Source organism: Crocodylus porosus, unplaced genomic scaffold, assembly GCF_001723895.1.
Source record: "Crocodylus porosus isolate Cpor-Errol unplaced genomic scaffold, CroPor_comp1, whole genome shotgun sequence".
In the NCBI taxonomy this organism is placed as follows: Eukaryota; Metazoa; Chordata; order Crocodylia; family Crocodylidae; genus Crocodylus; species Crocodylus porosus.
Window position 1 is genome coordinate 210464336 of NW_017728886.1, and position 24555 is coordinate 210488890.

The 24555-nt window shown below is 41.6% G+C and overlaps 2 protein-coding genes across 3 annotated transcripts in view; both read left to right on the plus strand.

Annotated features, from left to right (window-relative positions):
• Positions 1-10716, plus strand: part of LOC109319322 (serine/threonine-protein kinase Sgk3) — a 52859-nt gene extending 42143 nt beyond the window's left edge. For both annotated transcript variants that reach the window (XM_019548802.1, XM_019548810.1), the window contains exons 13-16: positions 1811-1906; positions 2793-2948; positions 4480-4569; positions 9480-10716. In XM_019548802.1, coding sequence (XP_019404347.1) covers positions 1811-1906; positions 2793-2948; positions 4480-4569; positions 9480-9650 — 513 coding nt within the window. In that variant the 3' untranslated portion in view covers positions 9651-10716. The remainder of the gene's footprint in view (positions 1-1810; positions 1907-2792; positions 2949-4479; positions 4570-9479) is intronic.
• Positions 10717-16898: 6182 nt separating this feature from the next.
• Positions 16899-24555, plus strand: part of MCMDC2 (minichromosome maintenance domain containing 2) — a 24328-nt gene continuing 16671 nt past the window's right edge. Inside the window, exons 1-9 of the mRNA XM_019548835.1 lie at positions 16899-17115; positions 17213-17343; positions 17435-17494; positions 17821-18016; positions 19432-19554; positions 19711-19818; positions 20878-21006; positions 21227-21464; positions 23515-23720. Of these exons, the coding sequence (XP_019404380.1) occupies positions 17016-17115; positions 17213-17343; positions 17435-17494; positions 17821-18016; positions 19432-19554; positions 19711-19818; positions 20878-21006; positions 21227-21464; positions 23515-23720 (1291 nt within the window). The 5' untranslated portion in view covers positions 16899-17015. The remainder of the gene's footprint in view (positions 17116-17212; positions 17344-17434; positions 17495-17820; positions 18017-19431; positions 19555-19710; positions 19819-20877; positions 21007-21226; positions 21465-23514; positions 23721-24555) is intronic.

Sequence of the window (24555 nt, forward strand, 5' to 3'; positions counted from 1 at the left end):
CAAGGTTCTCCACCTTGGGAGGAAAAACCTGCAGCATCCTTATAGGCTTGGCAGTGCTATGCTGGCTAGCGCTACGGAAGAAAGAGACAACGTGGGGGTCATCATTGACCACAAGATGAACGTGAGCCTGCAGTGTGGTGCTGCGACTAGTAAAGCGACCAAAATGCTGGCTTGCATCCATAGATGCTTCTCAAGCAAATCCTGGGACGTCATTCTCTTCTTGTACTCGGTCTTGGTGAGGCCGCAGCTGGAGTATTGCGTCCAATTTTAGGCTCCACAATTCAGAAAGGATGTGGAGAAGCTTGAGAGAGTCCAGAGAAGAGCCACGTGCATGATCAGAGATCAGGAAAGCAGACCTTACGACGACAAGCTGAGCCACGGGACTCTTTAGCCTGGAAAAGCGCAGGCTCAGGGGTGATCTGATGGCCACCTATAAATTATTCAGGGGTGACCACCAGTACCTGGGGGAACGTTTGTTCACCAGAGCGCCCCGAGGGATGATGAGGTTGAATGGTTATAAACTCCTGCAAGACCATTTCAGGCTGGACATGAGGAAGAATTTCTCTACTGTCCAAGTCCCCAAGGTCTGGAACAGTCTGCCATCGGAGGTGGTTCAAGCACCTACATTGAACACCTTCAAGAGCAAATTGGATGCTTTATCTTGCTGGGATTCTATGACCCCAGCTGACTTCCTGCCCTTTGGGCTGGGTGCTTGACTCAATGATCTTCTGAGGTCCCTTCCAGCCCTAATGTCTATGAAATCTAAAGCTTAAAAATTTGGAATCTAGAACATTAGAATTCGGGTAAGAGACACATTCATAAGGCTTGCTTTGGAACTGAAGTTAAGACTTGACATACAAAATGCAACAAGTTACTATGTTAAGCTGGTAGACACTACACAGCAGTAGAGACTAGCCTGCTGGTACTAGAACTTTTCTGTACCATTCTTGCCTACTTTGGTTCTATGGTACTGGAATTTCTAGATCACTGGTTCCCAGTCTCTTCTACTCCTAGGTAGATCTCACTTCTAATCTGAGCCTGACTGCTCAAATTTAATTTGTGGGGCTTACAACTCCTAGTTTAGGAACCACTGACCTGGATCCTGAACGGACATTCCATGAGACATGCAGACTGTTTGGTGTCCAGTTTTTGATGCTCTGGTGTAAGATTTTTGCAAGCTGTGTCCCTCCACTGATTTGTAACAAAGAGCCACTGGATAAATTTTGTATCTGTTGACTTAATCCTCTACCTCTGTCATAAGTCTTACTGAAACAATAGAGATGATATAACTATACTGTAGCATTAGGGAGGGACACAAAAGATATCCTTGATGTTGATGAATGAAATGTTTCCACTTGACTTTCCCATTTAGAAATCCTTCATCCATTATTTAAGCTCATGAGGGCACCAGCAGTCGGATAATGGCTTACTTGCCTTGAGACAGGAAATGCCATTGGCAAAAGGAAGCTGGTTCTTTGCAGATTCCTGCATTGTGATTCCAGCTTTAAGCCAAAACATTTTTTTTTCTGCTTGGCTGGCTAGCTGAAGTTGAAGTTCAGTGACCTTTCTCTGAAACTTTTAAGAACTGTGAAGTCAGAAATGACAAATCAGCTTGTCAGTAGAGAAAATGTTAATTCTAACTGGGAAACAGTTGTCTGAGTCACATGCCAGCCAAATGTCAAAGAGATCAGTTTGCCTTCAGAACAAGGCATATCTTTAGCAATCTATATAAACTAGTTTATTCATGGAAAACATTCTTTTATTGAAACAAGTGTTTTACCATAACCAGACTAACTTTTTTTCCTTCTAGTATCTTGCCCCTGAAGTGATCAGAAAGCAGCCGTATGACAACACAGTAGACTGGTGGTGCCTTGGGGCAGTTCTTTATGAAATGCTTTATGGGTTGGTATGTATTTACTATTCCCCCATTCAACTTATATCCACAGTTAACAACACAATTTCAAAGTTTTTAAAAATGTGCCTTCACTAATGAATAACTTTGCACCAGTTTGCCTTTTGAATTTTGTTTTGCCTTTTGTTATCTAAATTTCAGTCCTCCAGCAAACTGTGCCATTAATAACCCTGACTTGGTGTGGGGACTAGCAGTCATCATCCAAGGGATATCATGAGTCAGTTAAATCAGCTGTGCTGCCCAGTAACTCATGCTAAACTAAACATTTTTGCTAGATGTCAGTGCCAAAAACAGTTAAGTATTCTTTCATGAACATTTCCAATATTACGGTTGATTCTTCTTATTTCTTGTATTTCAAGAAAGCAATCTTGTTTCAGGTTGGGTTTATTTTTTGTAACTGCTCGTACAGCTTGTACAGCTCCTTTCCTCTACATTTCCTTTCAAAATGCAAACTAGGATCCTATTCCTATATGAAGACTTATAGCAATGTTGGGACAGCTTAATTCACCCATGTATGTGCTCCCTTGGACAACCTCAATAAGAGTATTAAGTGTAGATAGGGACTACAGTGCTTGGGTGATAGTTGCTGGGCAAAACATATAAGGTTCCAGAAAGAGCCAACAGAGAATTGGTCTCCATGTGTCCTATATCTCATGTGGAGTAAAGGACTTAGCAGGGAATGGGACAGGCATATTTTAAGTTGAAAAGAATAGCATCTACTAACTCTGTCCACAGAGCAGCCAACAATAGGATGGGGGCAGTTTCTTACTGCCAACAGATTGTTTTTCTGACAGAATAATTTTTTACTCAATCATCTGAAACTAATGTACTGAATAGCATGACTTCCTAACCACATTTGTCTTCTGCTGTTTTTGTACAGCCACCTTTTTACTGCCGTGATGTTGCTGAGATGTATGAAAATATTCTTCACAAACCCTTAAATTTGCGCCCAGGAATCAGTCTGACAGCCTGGTCTATTTTAGAAGACCTCTTGGAGAAGGACCGACAAAATAGACTTGGAGCAAGAGAAGACTTTGTATGTAATGACTTGGCAATACATTTTTCTGGCACTGCTTTATTAAAAGGACACCCTCAGGTTTAGATTTGCAACTCAGCTTTACATGTAGGAGACAAGATGAGAGAACTGCTTTCAAAAAACACCTGTTATCACCCAAAAACCCTGAAGGAGAAGAGTGCAGAAACAGTTTGTCGTGGAACTTAATGTTCAGAGCTTGGCTTTGTTAGTACCTGTCAGCAAAGGAAACTCATTTCCTAGCATATTATTCCCTTAGTTGGACTGATGTAACTGCTATCTCTGCTAAAACAGGAAAATAAGCAAAACAAAAATAGTTATTGCTCTGGTAATGTCAGCTTTGCTGACATGAAAAAATGGGGGAAGGTGGACCAATAGTATGGAAGCAGAGTTGATTTTTTTTTTTCAGGCTTTTAAAATGGCGTTAGAATAGCAGAAAGCATTTTTGGAAACTTGCCAGTGTTCCTCGTTAAGTTTGAAGAGGCTTAGAGAAGTTCTGAATTGTCACGGGATGGTGCTTTCTCCTTTTGCGTTTCTAGGTTTGACTAGTCCAACATGAGATTCCATAGGCCAGCACAGAAGTTCAGCTAAACTGCTGCAGCACCATTATTACATTTTTGCAGCATGAAGTAAATGAAGAGGCAATGATGTTTGGGAGGCATAGTATTTACTGCTTCAGGTATAAACAGAGGGTGTACTGCAGAGTCCTCTTGAGAGAGTGCCCTATATTAGCAAGTCTTGTTAACTGGAAGCAGGAGTATAAATGCTATTTTAAAAACCACCTTGACATGTGGTTTGCTTCAGATCTCTACTTATCTGAGAAAATAATTCTTCAGCTTAAGAATATAAGTCTGATCATAAGAATGAATCATAGAAAGTATCGTAAGAATGATGCCGTATTGGGTCAGACCATAGTATCTTGTCTTTTTTGTCCCATCCATATCTGTTTTCTTATTTGTTCCCTGGAATTTTTTGTGCTCCTGTGGTCTCCCTCACTGAGGGAGGTTTAGTTCTCTTGTTGGGTGTAGGCCTACCACTACACACACAGAAAATAGGCCTGTATCTCAGTGGCACAGAACAGATGTGAATGAGAAGAGACCTTATGCAGGAGAAGGGGACACATCAGACTGGTTACACCCTTTTTCCCCCCTTACAACTTCCACTATTTAGAAGACTAAGAATTCCTAATGTGAAGGTTGCAGTCCTCCTGTCATGCTTAATATACGTCTGATGGACCTATCGTGCATGAATTTGTCTAATTTCCTTTTGAGCCTTAGTTGTTAGCTTCTACAACATCCAACTGCAATGAGTTCCATAAGTTAATTGCATGCTGTGTGATCTGATACAGAAACAAGGCAGCACACACAAAAAATAAGCCCAATGTGCCAATAGTTTGTTTTATTATTCCTCTTAGAAGGTATGGCTAAAACTAGATAGGGAAACATCTTTGGATAGCAGGCCAGGATATTTGAATCTGGTATAGTGGAAGGATCTCTGAAACAACTAAAAGCTTATCTTTGCTTCTTTATTGCAGCTTGAAATTCAAAGGCATCCTTTCTTTGAATCTCTCAGCTGGACTGACCTTCTTCAGAAAAAGATTCCCCCACCATTTAATCCTAATGTGGTAGGTGCCATTTGTCTTTTCAGATTATTCTTCTAAAATCTGTCTGTTTCAATAGCACCACTCAGTGGGAAGAGAAGAACTGTACCTCACTGTGGCAGATAATAGCAACCGCAGAGGACTCAGTGTTGCTGACCATTTGAGTTGCTTTAGTATAGGGGCTCTTAAGCCAGGAGAGCTGAGAAACCATTTTCTCATTGTAAAGTCACAGGCAGCAACATGCCAGTAGCAAGCCTGCTGTCCTGTTGTCATAGCAGTGCATCCACTTGTGATAAAATTTAAATTTGGGGTGCACCAATACAGCTTTTGGGGGCTGATACCAATAGCCGATATTTAAGGAGGCATATTGGCTGATACCAGTCCGATATCTGATACAGCTGCCATCAGCTGGTAAGTCTGGTGTGGTGGAAGGGGAGGGAACGGGTGTGGGGGGGGCAGACCAACGCCCCCCACAGTGAGGGAGGGGACAGGGACAGGTGCTGCTCAGCTGAGGAGGGGGGGCGTGGGATGGATCTGCAGCTTGTGGGGTGGGGGCAGCTCCCACCACTGCTTGCACCCTGGGGGGGTTGGGGAGGGGTGTGTCCTCAGAACTGCATGGCGCGGGGTGGGCTTCAGCTGCATGGTGGAGCTGGCACTAGGCAGGGCTTTTCTTGCCAGGGGCAGGGCTCCGAGTGGCTTCCAATGGCTGTGGGAGGAGGCTGCAGCCACCCCAAATTTTGCTGCAGCTCCGCTCCCAGCCCCGCACCACCACCTGGCGCAGCTTTCCTGGTGCTTGGGTGGAGACTAGGCATTCAGCCGGGGCTGCGGCAGGCAGTGGCATGGGGCTGGGAGTAGAGCTGCAGTGAAATTTGGGGTGTCTGCAGCCTCTTCCCAGTGCCACTGGAGTCTGCTCCAGGCCCAGCCCCCAGGAAGGAAGAAGAGCCCTGTGCAGCTCCGGCTCCGCCCCTCAGCTGCAGCCTGCCCCATGCCGTGCAGATCCGGGGGCACTCCGCCCCGCACTCCTGGAGGGAGCTGCCTCTCCCCACCCCAGCTGGGCAGTGCCTACCCCTACCCCCTCCGTCATCTTGGGGGGCGTTGATCTGTCCTGAGCAGGCCCAGGCAGCCCCATATGGGCTGCAATCAACCGCAGCGTGGGGTGCCAGCCATCGGCCAGGTGAGGGACCGCTTTTCCCGTGCTCCGCACCAGCTTGTAACCTGCCCCTGCTGTCAGCCTGAGCCCCACAACAGCTCTGGGCTTGCCCACCAGGGTTGCACACAGCAGCAGCAACTGCAGCCCCTCTGCTTGCCGCACCATTGTGCCAGTAGTTTGGCAGTGTTTGCTGCTAATGCTGCCTGCCTGCAGCTTGTGTGCTGGGTAGCCCAGAGGTGGCAGTGGCAAATACTGCCTGGCACGGCAAGTGGGGGGCTGCAGCTGCTGCCGTCATGCACAGCCCTGATGGGTGAGCCCAGAGTCAGCACAGGGTGCAGGCTGGCGATGGGGGCGGGTTACAAGCTGGTGCTGAGTTCAGGGAAAAGCAGCCCCTCGCCCACCCCATGGCCAGCACCTCATGCTACAGCTGCTCACAGCCTGCCTGGAGCTGCCTGAGCCTGCTCAGGACAGTCCTGCATTGACTGAGTGGCTGCAGCAGGGAGTACCAGCCACAGGGCGGGGAAGGGGCCACTTTTCCCTGCACTCAGCACCAGCTCCTTTCCTGCTGGGGAGCAGGGGTCGGGGCTGCACGCTGCCCCCTGCCTGTACCGCAGGTCTGGGGGGCACTGGGAGTGAGCAGGTGCATGGGGCCCACACTGGTGTCCCGGGGCCTGTGCTGGTAGGGCCCAGAGCAGGGTGGCAGGAGTGCAGGGTCCCAGGCCAGCAGGGGCTGTGTGGAGCTGGGCCAGCTCCACCCTCTCCATACTGGTGCAGCCCAGCCTGGCTCCACAGACCCCTGCCAGCATGCACCCTGCTCTGGGTCCCACCGTTGCTGGCCCTAAGACATTGGGACATTGGTCCCAAGATGGTGACCAGGGAGCAGGGCACCTGTCAAGGGGTGGGGCGATACATGGGGCCCTCGACAGCTTGCCAAAAATGGGTAAGTGGCCCTCTGCCCAAAATAATTGCTTGACCTTGGTTTAAATGCTCCCATAGCCACTTTATTTCTGTTCTTCTTGAGTCAACAATTGGTTTTTTTAGCTTAATAACATTTTTTGTGCATGGTTTTAGATTTGTGACAATTTAAAGAAACTCCTTAGTCCTTATTTTGGTAAATTGACTAAGCCAAACTGTTAAGTTGTCCATCACCACTACAAATCATCCTAGCAGCCCTTTTCTTTTCAGATTTGAATTACTCCACTGAATAAGGGTCTCCAGGATTAAAATGCTACCTACTGATGATTATGCTAGTGCCTTAGTACAGGGGTGGCCAACCTGTGGCACAGGTGCACCCAGAGGTTACAGGCAATCTGTGTATGTGGCACACTGCAAATTGGGGGCAGATGCAGGGACCAGAAGGCAGAGAGTCAGATTGGGAGCACAGGACAGGGAAAAGAAAGAGTAGCAGATGGGGCACAGGAAGAGAATTGGAGTGACATTTGTGGAAGGGCTTGGGGCTTAATTTGTGGCACACCTGCCAGAAAGGTTGGCCTTCACTGTTTCAAGACTTTGGTCATTCCCTGCTGCTACTTATAATACATCACCTACACCTCCATTATATTTGCCTTCCAGGCTGTATTGGTGTCTTGACTGTGCAATCAAGTAATATGTCTGTCTTTCACCTCCTTAGTTGTCTCCAATCAGTAAGACCCAAGCCTAATTAGCAAGGTCAATCTTTGAGGAACTCCAGTTGTAGTCTCCCTCCAGACTTTTACTTCCTCTGTTTGCGTAGCCCATCATCCTCTTTCCTCTTACTCGGTTCATTATTCATTTTATGGGGTTTTTCCCCAATAATTTATCTTCCCATCTTAACTAATAAATTTTCCATGTGACACTGTATCAGTTATTTAAGTTATTGTGTATATGTTTCTTTGTAGTTTGTTTGTCTTTTGGGGGTTTTTTTAAACTGAAGTCCATGTAATATAGGTCTTCTGCATGTTCTTTATTTAGAGCAGTGGTTCTCAACCTTTCTAGACTCAACACACCCCTCATTAGATTCAAGGCGCTCTTTGGAAAATGCCAGCTCTTAGTTTTCACTCATTTTTTTGACTACGACAAACAATACAGCAATTCTTCTGTTGCAATGAAATGAATGAGACCACAACAGGTCAGAATATATCTAGTACTATAGATATCAATTTGAAATCTCTGGGTTTATCTTGTGCATCATGTTTGCACATGTAACAGTAGTAATATTGTGCAACACCCTTAAAAGGATTTCAAGGCATCCCAGGGCACTTCAACATCCTCAGTGAGAATCACTGATGTAGAAAATCTGTTACCTTATCACAGAAAGGGATTGGGTTTGTCTGGTAAAACCATGCTTCATTTAATTTAATTTTCAATTTACCTTATGTAATTTACCTCCCCTGCTCATTAAATTTATTATTTACCTCAATCTGTTATGAAGCTCTGCAAGTATAACTGCAATGTCAGTGAATATCATGTAGTGTCCCTAGATCACGCTTCCCCTAATTACAGGTAATTTTTTTTCTATTCTGTGCCCAGTTTGAAATGATTACTTTAAAATCCTGGTGGCCAGTCCTGTAATTTCGTAAGCCAAACTTTCCGTGTCTGGCAGATCTGGATGTCCCCAATTTGAGCTCATTAAGTTCCCTGAGTGGAATAGTTTCTGCTTCTCTGTTCCCCTTAGTTATCCTGCCTTTACTCCACCATTGCTGCAAAAGTTGTCCTATTTTTCTTATTTGTATGGCCACAAGATCTTTTACTATATGGAAAGGGGGATTGTATGTTTGGGGTATTCATAAAATCTAATATATTTTAATTGATTATTTTACCCATGTGCTTTGACATGCAAAATTTGTATCTTGCTTGTTCCTCCTCCCCTTTCTCCCCATCCCTCCATCCATTCCTTATAGGAACTGTATTTATTGCTAATATCCTTTTTGGGAGATGCTAATAATCCATTTATCTCTGGAACCCTTCTCTTTCAGATTTTTTTTCTTGCTGCTTTGGTTATGTACTCAATTCTTGCACCTTTGCTTTCAAGAAATTCCAAACCTCCTGCATTTTTCTAGTCAACTAGATAGAAGAGTTTAAGGACTGAAGGACTTTATACTCTTTGAAACAGAAAACCATAGATTCAGGCTTACTTTATTTATCTTTCATTACGGTCCATGATCAACCTTGGATCAAGTTTGTTTCTATGACTAGCTCTTATATTTGCCAATACTAAGTCTAAAATAGAATCATCTCTTCTTGATTCAGAGGTTCAGCTATGACATCTGGGAACACATGGGCCGTACTGTTGTTATTAATATTTATTTTATCTGGAAGTTAGTGCTGTTCTAAGAAACCGTTCTCAGTAGTATAGCTTTAAAATATTCAAAGATGAAAATAAAAAGGAGCACATGGTTTCTGTACTTTTTTTAATTTCTCTTCCAAAGCTTTAGGAAGCAGCACTTTTTTTTTTTTTCTTCTGGAAATGTTTTATCAGACTTTGGCTTGTCCTACTTTAAAAGTAATCACTCCAGGTTTTTGGCCTGCGATATAGTTCAAAGAAAAAACTTTATAGGCATTTTTAGGGACTGCTGCTCTTTTCATTTTTGGGAGGATTTAACTTTAAAGTTGAAATCTAATAATCTGTGTTTCCTGAAAAAAACTACTTTAGAAATGCCATGTTAATATAACTAATAATTGCTCTCTGCAAATCCGTTCATAGCATCTGACGAAGTAAGCTCTACTCTCTCTCAGTGAGTTAGTTTATAATCTACTACTCTGTCTGCCTTCTACCTAATAATTGTTTGTTTATTATTTTTCTTAGGTTGGCCCAGATGATATCAGGAATTTTGATGCAGTATTTACAGAAGAAATGGTTCCCTATTCGGTTTGCATCTCGTCGGACTATCATATTGTAAATGCCAGTGTACTGGAAGCAGATGATGCATTTGTCGGATTTTCTTATGCACCACCTTCGGAAGACTTGTTTTCTTAGGAGGTTAGGAATTGGCAAATGCCTCACAAATACAACTCTTAAGATGAACTGAAATGTTAGGGCATAAACATATTCCAAAATATGTGTACCTAGTGCCTCATTTTATATGTAGGGTGAAAACTTAGGAACAGATTTGCTCTGCTGTATATGAGAAAATTGGGCATTTTGAATGGCTTTCTTTAGGATGTAAACTGTTACTCCAGCTGCATAGTATATTTTAAAATGAAGTTCTTTAGAAGCTGTTCCTTTACATTGATCTGTTTTTAAGCAAGAACACTGACTGACTGTTTTCCTCCAGGTTTACATTTAATGCCTCTCCAGGATTTGGCTGTCTTTAGTAGCAGCAAACTTAGCACACTTATAAATGCCTTTGTAATTATTTACAGTGACTTATGTGCTTGAATTGTAACTATGCAACTGTCTTTTGTACATCATTTGTTGAAAAAAGATAAATGTTTTCCATGTTTCATAAATTTTTTAAAATGCAAGTTCATTACTTGACAGCACTTACCCTAAATTTTAATTCCTCATTTAACTGTAAGGATTCCTACAGAATGAAAAGTTTCTCACTTGTTTATCACCTTACTTGTATTCATCATTACCTTGCTCTGGAAGTAATCCATTTTGAGGTGTAAAGGACTGTTCACAGAACAGGCTGGCACAAACTAACCCTAAAGGTTTGGGAACATTACTAATTGCACTGTCTATAACTCTTACCTTTTCTATGGTGAAACATCTTATTGACAAAATTATCAGCATTGAAAAATATCCTTGGTTAAAAAAATATTTTTTTCCAAAGATTTGTTGGGCAATAATTTATTGCTACCTTTTGAAGGCAATCTTGCTTATGCCCTATAGAAGGGAAATGGTGCCAAAAATTAGGTTTGTTTAATTTCTTGTATGTATTTGAAATACTAATATATTCCAAATTAATTGTACCAATATTCATAATTGTTTTGTCTTTCTGTATTTTAATATGTACCAACTCTAGGATCTTCACTTGATACTTGGGGGAAAATAGCTATTAAACTACCTTTTTCAATTATTTCAGTAATGTGAAAATATATATGCTGTACATGGTGTGTGCTTCTTGTGACATACACACACACAAATGAAATGCTAACATTGACCAACTTGTTTGAGACTTCAAAAAAAAATACAACAAAACACGTGCAGCACAACTTGGAATCTGATTCCAGTTGTAATGTAGCTTCCTATAATATTTTTTTGTGATCTATGTTATCTGTATATAACAAGTTGTTTTTGTCTGCCACTAAATGTGTGGTTTTATTCACAAATACATTTCAGTGTCTCAGTAACCCAGTTATAAATTAATGCTTTTCCATGGAAATGACAAGCCATACTTGGAGTTTATCATCAGACGCTTGAAATGCTTGTTGTTTAGAGGTGACACCAGTTGCATTTTTAACAAAACATGAGCCAATAAAAGCAACACTTGTGTAATTAAAAATAGTTCTATTTTAGACTACTATGTAGGGAAGTTGCAGAACTCAAAACTGAAGCTTGAAGCAAGAGTTCTCCCCCATTTGCACAGTGATGAACTGGATATTGACAAACTGACAGTGTCAGCAAGAGCGGATAACTGAAATGGTACTGGTGGGAAGGAGGGAGAAGTCGAAGAAGCATATAATTCTACTGATTTCAATCTCTAGTGAACTCTTAAGATTTTTCTCAGTGGCCATGTATAGCCTACACTTCTGAAACTTAATTTTGGTGGATTTTGTAGCATTATATCAATCTAGAAGAGGATGCAGCTGAATGTGAAGAATTGTACTTTGAAAAATAGGTCAGTAGTCACACTGGATAAGCTGTAACTATAGAAATAGTTTCTCTCGAAAGTTATAAAGGATGGTCAAATACAGCAGCAAGCTCATCTTTCCAGGTTTTACACACATCTTTTAAAGAAAAGAGATGGAAAGCTTCCTGCCACATATTGGGATTTAGGGCTGTGCAAAGCTTCGGTCACTGATTTGATTTGGCCTGATTCAGCGGCTGAATCTCCAGATCAGATCAGGAGAACCTTTAATCTCTCTGCATTGAATTGGAACCCTCCAAATCAATTTGGAAAGAGTCGACAATTTGGACATAGACACAGCTTTAAATGTTTTTTCTACATACCTCAAGGTGGCTCCTGAGTGCTGAGATGGTGGGGTGGATGGAGTGCAGGGGGCAGAAGTGCTTCCGGTGCACTTCTGGGTTGGCTGGGGAGCATGCAGGGGGGGCCCACGCCTCCCTGGCTCAGCAACTGGTGCCTCCTGGGTCTGGGGGGGGCACCTGGGGTCCCCCCCACAGCTGATCACTGAGCTGGGGAGGTGCAGGGGGGCCCCCAGTGCGCTCGGCAGTGGACCCGGAAGTGGACTGGAGGTACTTCTGGTCTGCTTTCAGGTTCACCATTGAGCATACAGGTCCCTCCCCCCTACACACCCATTCCTGTGGGATGCTCCATCTGCCCCAGCATCTCAGTATTCACAAGCTGCACCTGGTACCTTGAGGTCTTTAAAGTTTTAAAACATTTAAAGCTGTGTCTGTGGCTGAATTGCTGATTCTCTGAATCAGCATCAAATCTTCAGATTCATTTTCAGCCGAATCAAATTGGGGACAGTGATCCGAATCAGTGACTCGAATCCCTGTCCCTGATTCAGGCTGAATCCAAATTGAATACAGCCTGTTTCACACACCCCTACTGGGATTTCTTCACACCTTTGAAAGAATAATTGATATCAAGTATTTTGCATGTACAAATATGCTATAAGTGCCAAGAATTGTACAACTAACTCCAGCTATATCGGGGCGGGCAATTATTTTGGGTGAAGGGCTGCTTACTGAGTTTTGGCAAGCCATCGAGGGCTGCATGACAGGCAGCCAGGGGTAGATAAATATTAATTTTCTAAATCTTTCAGGGGCCCCACAGGCCAGATAGAATGGCCTGGGTGGTTGCATCTGGCCTGCGGGCTACATTTTGCTCTCCCCTGAGCTACATGCTGCCCAACCATAGCATGCTTTACAGCAATCCAAGTGCTACCTTTCAACTTTCATGTAGATTTGGAAATTCAGGTTAACCACTACAAAAGTCCTCAGGATGGAATCTGGCCTTCAGACACTTCCTTTCCTGTCACTCATTTCATTGTTTTTCCTTTAAGTGTGTGTAATCTCAAATGATCCAGCTGGCTGTTGTAATGCTTTGTTACATTTTCTAGCTAAAAAAGAACTAACTGTGTAAGGGAAAATGCTGAAAGCTCTAGAGTAGTATTGCTAAAGTAGTGGGGTTTCTTTGTCTATACAATAATTTCATAACAAACTCTTTCTTGCTATAAGTAGGGGGATCAGTATTGGTGCTAATAGTGCTATTCACAGGGCAGCTAATCATCTTGTCTTGGTCTCCAGCAAGCTCTAAGGGTCCCTCCAACAAATAGCTTAGGTACAGGTGCAAAGTGAGTGTCAAAAATGTGATCTAGCCTAACATTTAGGCCTCACCCTAACTTTAGGAAGCCCACTGTCCTTCACCACCACATCCCCGTCCTTCTGAGAAATTTGTCTTTAGCAGGGTAGTGGCAGTGTTAATTGCTACTCCCCAGCTGCTAATTTTTCCAAATAATTTCCTGGCATGTGATGTCACACCCCTGTACGTCAAACCTGTGTTGGATCAGGCCTGTGGAGCGGCCCCACGCTGCTTACCTGGCCCATGGGAGTGAAAAGTTGAGCACCACTGCCATAAATCCATCTGCTGCTCCCCTCTTGAGAGAGGGCCTACTAATGATGAGTCCCCCTTCCCTTCTCTTTTTCTGGGGGGAGTACCCAATGGGCCCTTTGCCTTTGGGACCATAGAGGAAGCTGGGGATGATGCTCACCATGCTACTTATTCATGGACCTGTTGCTTTGGCATGGGGAAGAAGCAGAACAGTGAGACATGGTTGTCTCATGCATTCTGCTTAGTGCAAAGTTTTACACCCACAGGCTGCGTCCAGACGAGCGCAGGCATGGGGTATGTGGTGCCACACACTGCACATTCACACATTCCCCACGCTGCTACTTTCTAGTGGGGGGTTGTTGACCCTGGGATATCCTGGGGTCAAAAAAACCCACGTGGGGGAAAAAAGCTGGGTGGCGCATATGGCGGCAGCACATGCTACCCAGAACTGGAGCCTCGCTCTGGCTGCTGGCCAGGCTCCCAGCTGCAGGGGCACTGAGGCTGCAGCTTCCCCAGGCCCCCAGGTAAGGCTGCCCCAGTCCCCCTGCCCCCGCAAGAGATCCTGCTGTGCGCCAGAGGGTCATGGCACCGGCATTCACCTGGGTCAACTAGCAACAGCACAAGGTGTCCTGCTAGCTGTCTTCAGGGAACCAAACATCAACTCTCATCTGGACGTGGCCATGGTGTCCTCTCTTATTATCCAGTGCTTGGTACGTGAAAGTGCTTGGATGAGGTGGTGGGTGAGTTCATGTGTGGAATATTTAAAAAAAAAAAGGCAAGGCCCAGGGAGAAGCACCTCAATAGGATGGACATATTTTTGTGCATTGTGAGGAGAAGATGGTGTTTGTCATGCCAGCAGAGGAGTGATGGTGGGTTTTTACCAGGACCCAGGAGATGCCAGTGTGTGACAGGATGTTCTAGGCTGGATGTCAGACAAGGCATCCTCTGCATAACCATGTGAGGGACCCTGGAGTAGGTCCTTGTGTCTCATGAATGGTTGGGCTGACGCCACCGCCTTCCTCCTCCTGCCCCAAGCATCCTAGAGCGCTGGCCCCTGGCTATGGCCCGTGAGCACTGTGCTGCCTGCAAGACCCTCCATTGTTGCTCAAAGCCAAGAAATTAAAACTGAAGTTGACGGGGAGTGGAAAATGCAGCGTTGCCTGCAGTGCATGATGGCTCATCGTCCCTGTGGCCTGTGGGCCAGAGACCATTGCTTTTAATCTGCAGCTACACCTCTGGGCCACCTGTGTGGGGGGCGCTATGGTGCCAGGCCTGCAAGCTGCTCCTGCTCTGGCATGAGGGGGTGGGTGAGGGGAGGGCAGCCTGATGCCTCAGTGTCCCTCCCATCTAGGGATAAAGTGCCAGTGTGGGGAGGGGAGGTGGTTTTCTCTCAGATTGTTTAGTTTTCCCTGTGGCAGCGCTGCCCCAGGCTCCTCTTCGCTGTCTCGGATCCTACCCTCTGTGAAGGGGGTTGAGGTAGGCGTGTGGCACCGTCAGTGTTCGGGGCCAGCAGCAACTGTGAAGGAGACAAGCTGCTTGGTGTTTGCACAGCACATACCTGGGAACAACCTACCCATTTCCCTTCAAGCTGTAGCCCAGCCCTGTGCCCCTGTGTTTCCTCCTTCTCCCTATCCCCCTGCAGCTGTGCAGAGCCTGCATGCAGGGGAAGAAGCTCTGTGTGGGCAGTGCAGGCTGTGGTGGTGGTGCTGCACGTGGGTGTAGTTAAAAGGATGTGCATGACTCAAATTCAGCTGAATGTCATCCATTTTTCTTGAGGTTTTAAGGACCAGAGCAGCCTTTGCAGTTTATGTGGAAGCAATTCCCAGTTCCTCTTGTGCTGGTGCCTCATGCTTTTTGCAGTCTCTCACATTTCAAGCCCTTTCTTCATATCCACAACATCCACAGAGCACTGTTGTACTGAATCTTATCTTAAAATAACTGTATTTTTTCTTCTCTAGATCCACAAGTGTTCCATGGTATGGCTTTACCCTCTGACAAGCCCACAGATTCTGTCCTTGGAGCCAGCAGCTGACCCTAGGAGGGTTTTTTTTTGAGAATTTTAGTAGTGTCCCATGTTGGCAGTCTGCACAGGGTGTATTTCATTGTCTACAGCAGCAGCATCAAACTGGTTTGGGCCCCTGGGCCAGATCTGAACTTCAGGACTCTGCTGTAAAGACAGTGGTGGAACAAGCAGCATCAGGGAGGTACAGGGGTTAATGCAGCTGTTGCTCATTCTCCGCTGCCAAAACACATCCCCAACTAAGCTCCATGCCCCAGAGTTCTGTGGCAGGCCCTGCTCCCAAATTTCCAATCTCTCTAAAAGCCCTGTGAATCAGATCCTACCTTTGGGCCATATATTTTACATGTCTAGTTTAGGAGATCTGTAAGGTAGCAACCTTAAACATGTGTACAAAAGTATTCCAAATTTTAGTGTAAACTTCATTACAGCAAGTAGTACTTGCTGTAATGTCTTAATAAAAAAATAAATATATTAGTGTTCAGAATAGATCACTTCTCTTTATCCTATTAAGCCTCTTGACATTTCTGTGAAAATCAGACTATAACATTAGTGGACTTGGATACATATTTGAATAGAGAAAATGCACTTCCAGAGCAGGCTCGCTCTAAGCCCATAACTGCCTGGTCTGACTACCTTAAACTACCAGGTACCTGAAAGCTGAAGATCCAGTAGAGCTTTTGTGATCTGAATACTTGAAAGTTATTTCCTATTTATGTTGTTATGGTTATATATAATGTAATAGTATAATATATTTGTGGATAATATAAACCAAATGAAGAGTATAAACACCTTTTCCCATGGGGCTTGCAAACACCTATCATTGTCTTGAAAAATGTATGCATGTTCTTAACTTGAGTTAAATGTAGGTGATTCATTTCCCTGGTATTTAGTTTAAGATGCATCTTCTTTTTTTCCCAGACCTAAGAAAATCCATTTTGTATCAGAAAGCCTATCTAATATCTCTCCCAACTGTATTTGGTCCAGCAAAAGATTTACTAACTAACCTTGCTTTTATGTATAGGAGCAGTTCCACTGAAATTACTCAAAAACATAATATTAAGGATGAGCATAAAGTATGTGTAAGATCAATCTCTAAATTAGACAATGTATAGGAAATGAGAACAGAGCAGGATATTGATTAATATTCATTCAATGTTCAGTTTCATTTGGTATGAAACTTGTGACTGATTATTATTGGGTCTTCAAATTAGTCATGGCCTAGTTATTGCAAAGAAATACTGTGATTTTTTTTTTGTATAATGGTTGTAACTTTATTAGTCACAGTCTTCTGCTTTAGAGCCTTTCTAGTCTCTCCAGGTTTTAAAAATAGGTTTATTATTAGCTGAGAATTTATATTAACAGTGTAATATAACACTTGAATTCTTTGAATGTAAGAGACTTTCCATTTTAAAGGCTATTTAAAAAAAAATCTTTTTAAAGGAACTACATTGTTTGTATTGGGAAGGTGGCAGTATTTTGTTTTAGTTTCCTAGTCTCATTTTTAGGTGCATGATGTACTTGTTAAAAGTGTTTCTGTCCTTACTTTTATTATTATAGCATTCCTGATGCCAGTTCTCTCACTGATGATTTATAGTCATTTGCCTTTTAATAGGTGAGCAAAAAACTTCCCTAGAAGATGAGTCCAGAACTTCTGAAAATGAAGGAGGTTGCCCTTATTTACCTTGATAGGAGTGGTGGCCTTCAGAAATTGGTGGATGATTGCAAATACTACAATGGTACTGTGGATTCAGTAAATTTTTCTATGCACATTGATAAACTAAGCAAACATTATTTTAAAGTCATGTGCTCTGAGGCTTCTATGTTTTCCTACAGACTCAAAGCAAAGTTATGCTGTTTACCGATTCATAATTTCAGTAAACCCTTCTGACATTACTGAATTGGACGCAGCTCTTGGAAATCAAATTTTGCATGAACCCCTAAAAGCTGCACAGATTTTTCAGTCGGTAAGTAATGTATAACTTCCCGAAAGCCAAACATACTAAATATTTTAAACCAAGTTCTCCTTTGCAAAACATTTTTTATTTTCAATTACAGGTGTGTTTCATAGCTGTTAAAACCCTGTCATTAATTGAACAATTACAGACAGAGGCCCAGGTGAATTTGCTAATTTGTTTGACTACACAGATAATTTCTAAAGCAATATTAACTTGTATTTACAAAGGGGGTGGAGGGATTGGTATTAACTTTTTCAGTTTTCACTTTCACTTTGGTCCAATATTTTGCCCAAAATATGTAAAAATACTCAGCAATTTTTATCCAGACCTATTCTGATTATGATTCAGTAGATAAATACACTTCTGCTATTTTTAACTTAGTGTATACTCAAGTCCAGGGACACACTAATCTGCCACATACAGCTTGTACATGCAAGTGTGTGCCATATATCTTTTTTTAAAATGCAACTCTGTCTCTCTCATTAGATTAGTATAGTGCTGAAACCAACACACTTACCTTCTCTGCCAAGTTATGTCCTCAGTCTGTGTGAGTTTCCATTCAATTACATGTCTCAGAGATTTTATATGTCGGAGGGAATAGTGATTGCAATGGGAATGGTAACAAAATATACTCAAGGAGCAAGATTCCTTTGTTCGGAAGACAGCTGTCCATTTTCTGAAGGTAAAGAAATGGAAATGGAAAGTACTAGATTCAAAAGTTTCTCTGATTAGCTCATTAACTCATTTTTTAGATTAACAATTTAAGAAAATGCTACATGGGAAAATTGTAAATTAATATTAAATTTTCATCTAATTTATGTAGAGGAAATGTATGCCAAGGACAGTTCTAATGTAGTTAGAATAAGACAACTTTTCAGTACCCAGGTCTATGCTGGAAAGTTCTTGATAGTTTATTTAAAGCAGCAAACCCCTTGATGAAAGCAAATTCATATCAACTAAACTATTCTTTTCCTGAGTCCCCTGAAAGAAATAAGCTGGTCGAGGCCAACCTTTCAGACAGGCATGCTACAAATGGGCTTGGAACCCTCCCCAGTGCCACTCCAATCCCCTTCCCCTGCTCAAGCTGCTGCTCTGTCTTCTGTTCCTTGCCCTGTTCTGCCTGATCTACTGTTCTGCTTTGTGCTCCCTGCCTCATTCTCCCTGCCTAATCTGTTACTGTACTTTCTGTTCCCTGGCCTGTCCTCTCCCTATCTGCTTTATGCCACACACCCATGCTGCCTATGCCACTTGTGGCACCTGTCCTACCACAAGTTTTCAGGGTTAAACACCCCTAAAATAAACTATGATAGCAAAAGGACTTTTTTCCTGGTATTTTTGATGTGTCTGTGCTGGGCTTCTCTGTCAGTATAAAAATATGGTAAAGAATCACACCCTCACCCCCTAAAGGACATTAATCTCCTGGCAAATGTTTCCAGAGTAGACCTGGCTAGTGTTGCACCCCTACTAATATGGACTGACTAGATTACTGTGAAGAAATCCATCCTGGTCTAGGACTTTTTTCGATTTTGGTTTTTCTGGGATAATTGCTCGGAGTAGTTATTTTGGTGTTGAAGTCTCTGATGGAACAAGCCCTAAGGGTTTTGTTTTGTTTCCATTTACAACGTTAGTGACTACACAGGTGTAAAGCAAAACTGATTTCCAGTATTTGGATATAAACTTGGAGACCTCATCTATTTTTGTATGCCATGCATAGGAATTTGCTCTTGTCTCTTGTTTTTTTCCTCACAGTCAGGCCAGCAGGTTAAGAATATGTAGTTCTGCCATCCAGTGGTGAAACTATAATAAAAAAAAAGATTAAAGATACCACAACGTAGGTTCCAGGAAGCATAGAACATGAGACAAAAGTATTTTGGAAGCATACGATTTGAGAACTTCTGATTTTCAGTTCAATATTTTAACTATTTTCCTCACTCTAATTTAGGCTGTGTCCCATTTTTAAATTACCAGGATGTTTTCAGAGCTTATACTTGACACATATTAAGCTACATTCAAAATCAGTTTGGGGTTTTAAATAACTTGACTTGTGTTGGAAATTTATGAAAAAATATGAAGAACTGATTGAATGCTTTTTATTAGGATTTAGATACATAAGAGTACATCTACCTGGAGCTACAGAGTCTGCCACAGTGAGGAATGATTTTGTATGCAGCTTGTGCACCTCACCACTGCAGGAGGACATGAAATTTAGAGTACTTGGTGGTGAGAACTGCATCATTTTATTTCTAATTCACACTTATATTTTTACTTCTGTTACATTTCTGTGTACTTAAGTTATTTTGTACTTAAGTTATTTTGAGAAACAGTAAAGTACCTCTCCTAAGAAATGTAATTTTCTACATGTCTTTGTTTTGAAAGATAAACAGTTGGTTGAAATGATTGATGCAAAGGCTCTTAGAGCTTTTCAAGGACACTTCAACAATAAGCCACATTTCAGGATTCAGTCTTTTACAGTTTTTCTAAGAGGTAAGTAAGCTGTATGTTAATGTGCCTCACTATGATATTGTGAGTTATTTGTGTTCCTTTTTAACAAACAGCAGAAATTAGATTGCTGATTTCTGTTTCTTTCTTCCTCCTTTCTACTTCCTTTAGTCATGTTGTATCATGTTAGGACAATGTTTTTGTAATATCCTTCCTCAAACTACTTATTTTCTTAAGGGATTTTTTCCCCATGATCTCTGTTTTTTTGGGTTTCTAACTTCTATCACAAACAATAAACAACTTTAATTTATTTAGACATAAAAGATTGAATTTATTTTTATAAGAAAATGTTTTTCTGGTGTTCTTCTTATTTTAATTTTGGTATTTGTTATCCAGCATCAACATTTTTTTTATTTCTATTTTGTAAATTTAATCATGAACCATGCAGCTAAATGCTAATGTTGCACACAAGTGGTTACAAAATAGAGCTTTTGGGTCAGATACTGGGAAGTAATGAATGCTGTCTGTTTCCACAGACTTCAATGGATTTCGAGGGCATATAGCATCTCACAGGCTCAGCCTCATTATTACATTACACAGCAAAAACTCCAAAAGGGGGCACTCATTTTTTTAATGAAATATCTTTGGGAACCATCACATTTGTGGGAAGCATCACATGTGCATATTTTTGCATTGTCTTCTAGTCTTTTATTCTGGATCCTCCCTTTACCCAAAGTATTTTGCCATCACATTTACAGGGTTGTCACTGACAGCAACATTACAAATCTCAGAGCAAAATTTGAGTGTACAGGCAAAGATAACAGCAGCATCTAAGTACTCAAAAGAGAAATCTTGAATTAACTCATCTAATCCATCACTTACCTGGTGCCCTAAAAGTTAGACTTTTCTGTACAGTTGCATTCCTAACTCCTGTGGTTGAGTTGAAATCACCCTATTGTTTATTTCCAAATAAATTATTTTTCTGATCTCAATCATTATTTTAAAATACTAAAAAATGCTTTCTACTCTTATTCTCCAAGCTTTAAAGCTTTGGATTTTCTAATAAATCTCCTCCATATTTCCATGGGTATATTTTCTTTCTAGATGAATTGTCCAACAAAGTAAAAATAGGAAACAGATACAGGTTTATAGGAATTCCAGCTTGCGTACAAAATGGCCCACAAGCTACAGTATGTATAGAGGTCAACAATATACAGCTGTATACTCCCAAAGGTAAAAGAGTTTTACACTAAATTTAAATGGCTAAAAACAGATGATGACCTTGTTAGAGTCTGAATTTTTGTCTAAATGTCAAAACTAAAGTAAATCCAAAAATCATCTAGTTCTTCATTAAGTTCTCTGCTAGAAGATCTTTTGTGATGTAATCCATCCAATGTTAATGTTTCAGTTTTAGGAATATGTCTATTAAAACGATAAACTTTTTTTCTACTAGATCCTTCTCATATCAGTGACAATTTTAAGTACCTGCTTTCACTGACTTCAAATTCATGCTGGAGGTTTTCAGCCATACTTGCCAATATATTTGCTTCTCAAGTTGTTCCACCAGGCACTTACAATACTCTCAAGCTGTCTATGTTGCTGAGTCTAGTACAGACATGTGATGAAGATACTGAGACAGCAGGTTATCTGGATCTTTTGGTTGCAACAAGTGACACTCTAATAGTAGACAGGTAACTTAATTTCTTGTTTTACAAATAAAATTAACTTTAAATAAAAATTAAAATGATCATTATACCAGAAGGATAATGTTGGTTTATTAATACATGAAAAAATAACACATTTTTGTATAATGCTGAATTCTCTTTGTGTTTTTCATCAGTTTGCCTACTCCTCACTATTATACTGGTAGGAGAGGAAAATGGTGGAAATGCCATTATTGTATGTAAGTCCATGGGTTTGATTTAAAATCTGGCTTTTAATATATAAAGATTTTAATAGGCAGTCTATCACTATCTCACCAAGCTTTTAAGACTGGACCCACTTAGCAAAGGCCAAATGACAACTTTCTGAAATCAAGAAGGACAAGCTGTGGCTACAAGCACGCCTCTCAGCCTAATGTAAATTTGCTGATAGCATTTTTTGTTTTGTTTTTTTGACAAAGGCTTTTTGTCCTGATGTTTACTAGTTAAGTTGCTGAACAGTGGGAATAAGGTCTGAATTGCTGCTGGCATTTTTATCGCTATAGGACTTTTTGTTTTGTTTTTTGACCTGGGCAGTTGACAGCGATAAAAACGCTAGCTTTATATGCCAGCATGCCCACTCTTGCTATCACTGGTCAAGCTGAACTGATGGCTTCAGGTATAGGAAATCTTAGACAAAAAAACTCTAGCATAGTCATCTCTTCAGACATATCCTGTTGTCCTGTAGAGCATCTGCAATACCTTTGCAATTATGCAAAAATTAATAGAACACATTTTCCACTGTGCAGTTTTAAAATCACTTTTTCTCCCCAAGTATGGTTATATTTCTTTTGTCAAAAAGGGATACAAACCTGGCAAGTATCAACTTTTTGTTCAGTCATTTCAGTTGTATCTTTTTACATTTACCCTTTGATAAAGGGTTAAAACTAGAACAGACTTAAAGACATGCAGACAGAAGTCAAGCATGGAAAGATTAAAACAGAAAGGATCTTTTTTCCAGTGATTTAACAACAAGTGAAAAAGAGAACAAAAACACCTGTTTAATAATAAAAATAGGAATATGCTAATTGATGTTTTTGTAGCATCTTGTACTTGCATGTAGCACTTTACAGCCCAGCCCTAAGGGAACTTATTTGCTATCTGCATTAGATAAATATAGGCAGGAAGATAAAGTATCTAAGATAAATCCGAAACTCTCTCCTCATGTTTTTGTATACGGAGCTACGCTTTTGTTTCAAATGCCATTAGACTCCTGATTCACGTTTACTGTTGTGTCATAGCATACTGTTTATTAATACTAGGACATATCCTGCCCTCACCTTATACAGACACCAGGAACCTTCAGCATAGCAAAATTCACAGGGTTCCCTTGAATGGGAGAGGCACAATTTGAGATGCTCACTCACAGGTGTGTCCTGAGTCCAGGCCCCTCACCCATATCAGGAGAAAGCACTGGGGGATGAAGTAGATGAAAGCAGGGGCAGAGCTTTCAATTCCATAACTATGTAGATCTGCAGACCTTTCCACATTTCTGACAAAATGGCCAAGAGAACTCTTTCAGTAGAGACTTGATCTTGCACCTTTTGAAGTCAATGGAGAAGTCCTATGGAATTTTGTGAGGCAGGATCAACGTTATAAACTTGGGGTTGAATTACCCTAAAACTATTCATTCCACAACCCAAATTTTGCTATCTGTGTTAGACTAATACAAATAGAATTAAAAGCGTATTGTTCTTTGTGTAGTCAGTGAAACTAGAAAGGAACTATTAAAGATAAATTGGAATAACTGTTTCCAAATAAATGTCCCTTTCACAGTAATGTGCAAGAAACTGTAGATTTTAACTCTGGGCTCAGAAATATTTTAAACTCCTATAAAAGGATTTGATTTTGTTCCATTTTTTCCCTTTCTAAACGATATTTCATTTGAGAGATGTAGAGCAACCTTTGTTCTTTTTAGTTCTGAGATGTTAAATACAGTGTTATTATGGAATAGTAATATATTATTGCCTTTTTGCAAAGGTAAAACAGTAACTGAACAGTAGATATTGAAAATTGTTGATGGAACTACTTTATTTCCCAGGCTTTTGAATTATAGCATTTGCCTTGTGCCTCGGGGCATACGACACCCACCATCTAGCAACATTTTTCCTACTGTGTGTAAAGATAAGCATGGAACTGGAACTGCTAGTATTCAGGCTTGCAGTGCTTTGCTAGCTAAGGGCGGTGTATGCTTCATTGGAGAACTGTCTTCATACAAGAAAGATAAACTTGATCTTCTGCAGTCAGGTAATCTCTCAATAGATGCAAGGTGTCTTTTTACCAATGTGAGAGGAGAACTTGCTGTCTGAGGGCTGCATAGGAGAGGCAAGCAGGGACGAGCAGAACCATGTAGGTTTACACAATACTAAATGGTAATGAGAAAATAAATAGGGATTTATTATTTACTGTCTCTTGCAATACAAGAACTCGGGTCACAAAATGAAACAAATAGGTAGTAAGTGTAAAACTAACAAAGGGAAGTTCTTTTTCACACAGCGTGTAATTAAAATGTGAAACTTGCTGCCACCAGGTGTTGTGGAAGCTGACAGTTTAACCAGATTCAAAAGAGTGATTGAACACATTCTTGGAAGAAAGGGCCATTAGTAGCTATTGCCTAGGAGATGGAAGTACAGCCTCTGAATCAGAACGTCCTAGAGATCATAAATGCTGGAGGCTGAAAGTGGGAGAGAAACAGTAGAAAAAACCCTGGTCATACCCAGGGTTTTTCATTGGAGCCATGTAGGTCTAAGGACTTGGGCAGGCAAGGCTCTTTGGGTAGATTTCATAGATTCATAGACACTAGGGCTGGAAGATCGAGTCCAGCCCCCTGCCCGAGGGGCAGCAAGTCAGCTGGGGTCATAGGATCCCAGCAAGATAAGCATCCAAATCTCTCTTGAAGGCATTCAATGTAGGTGCATGAACCACCTCCAGTGGCAGGCTATTCAGAGGAGGGGCACTCTGAAGTGCTTTGGGTTAGAGTACAAGGCAGTCAAGGGGAAAGAGACTTAACGGTGGGAGTCTACTACAGACCCCCCAACCAGGGAGAAGAGCTTGACCAGGAATTCTTGGGTCAGCTTACAGA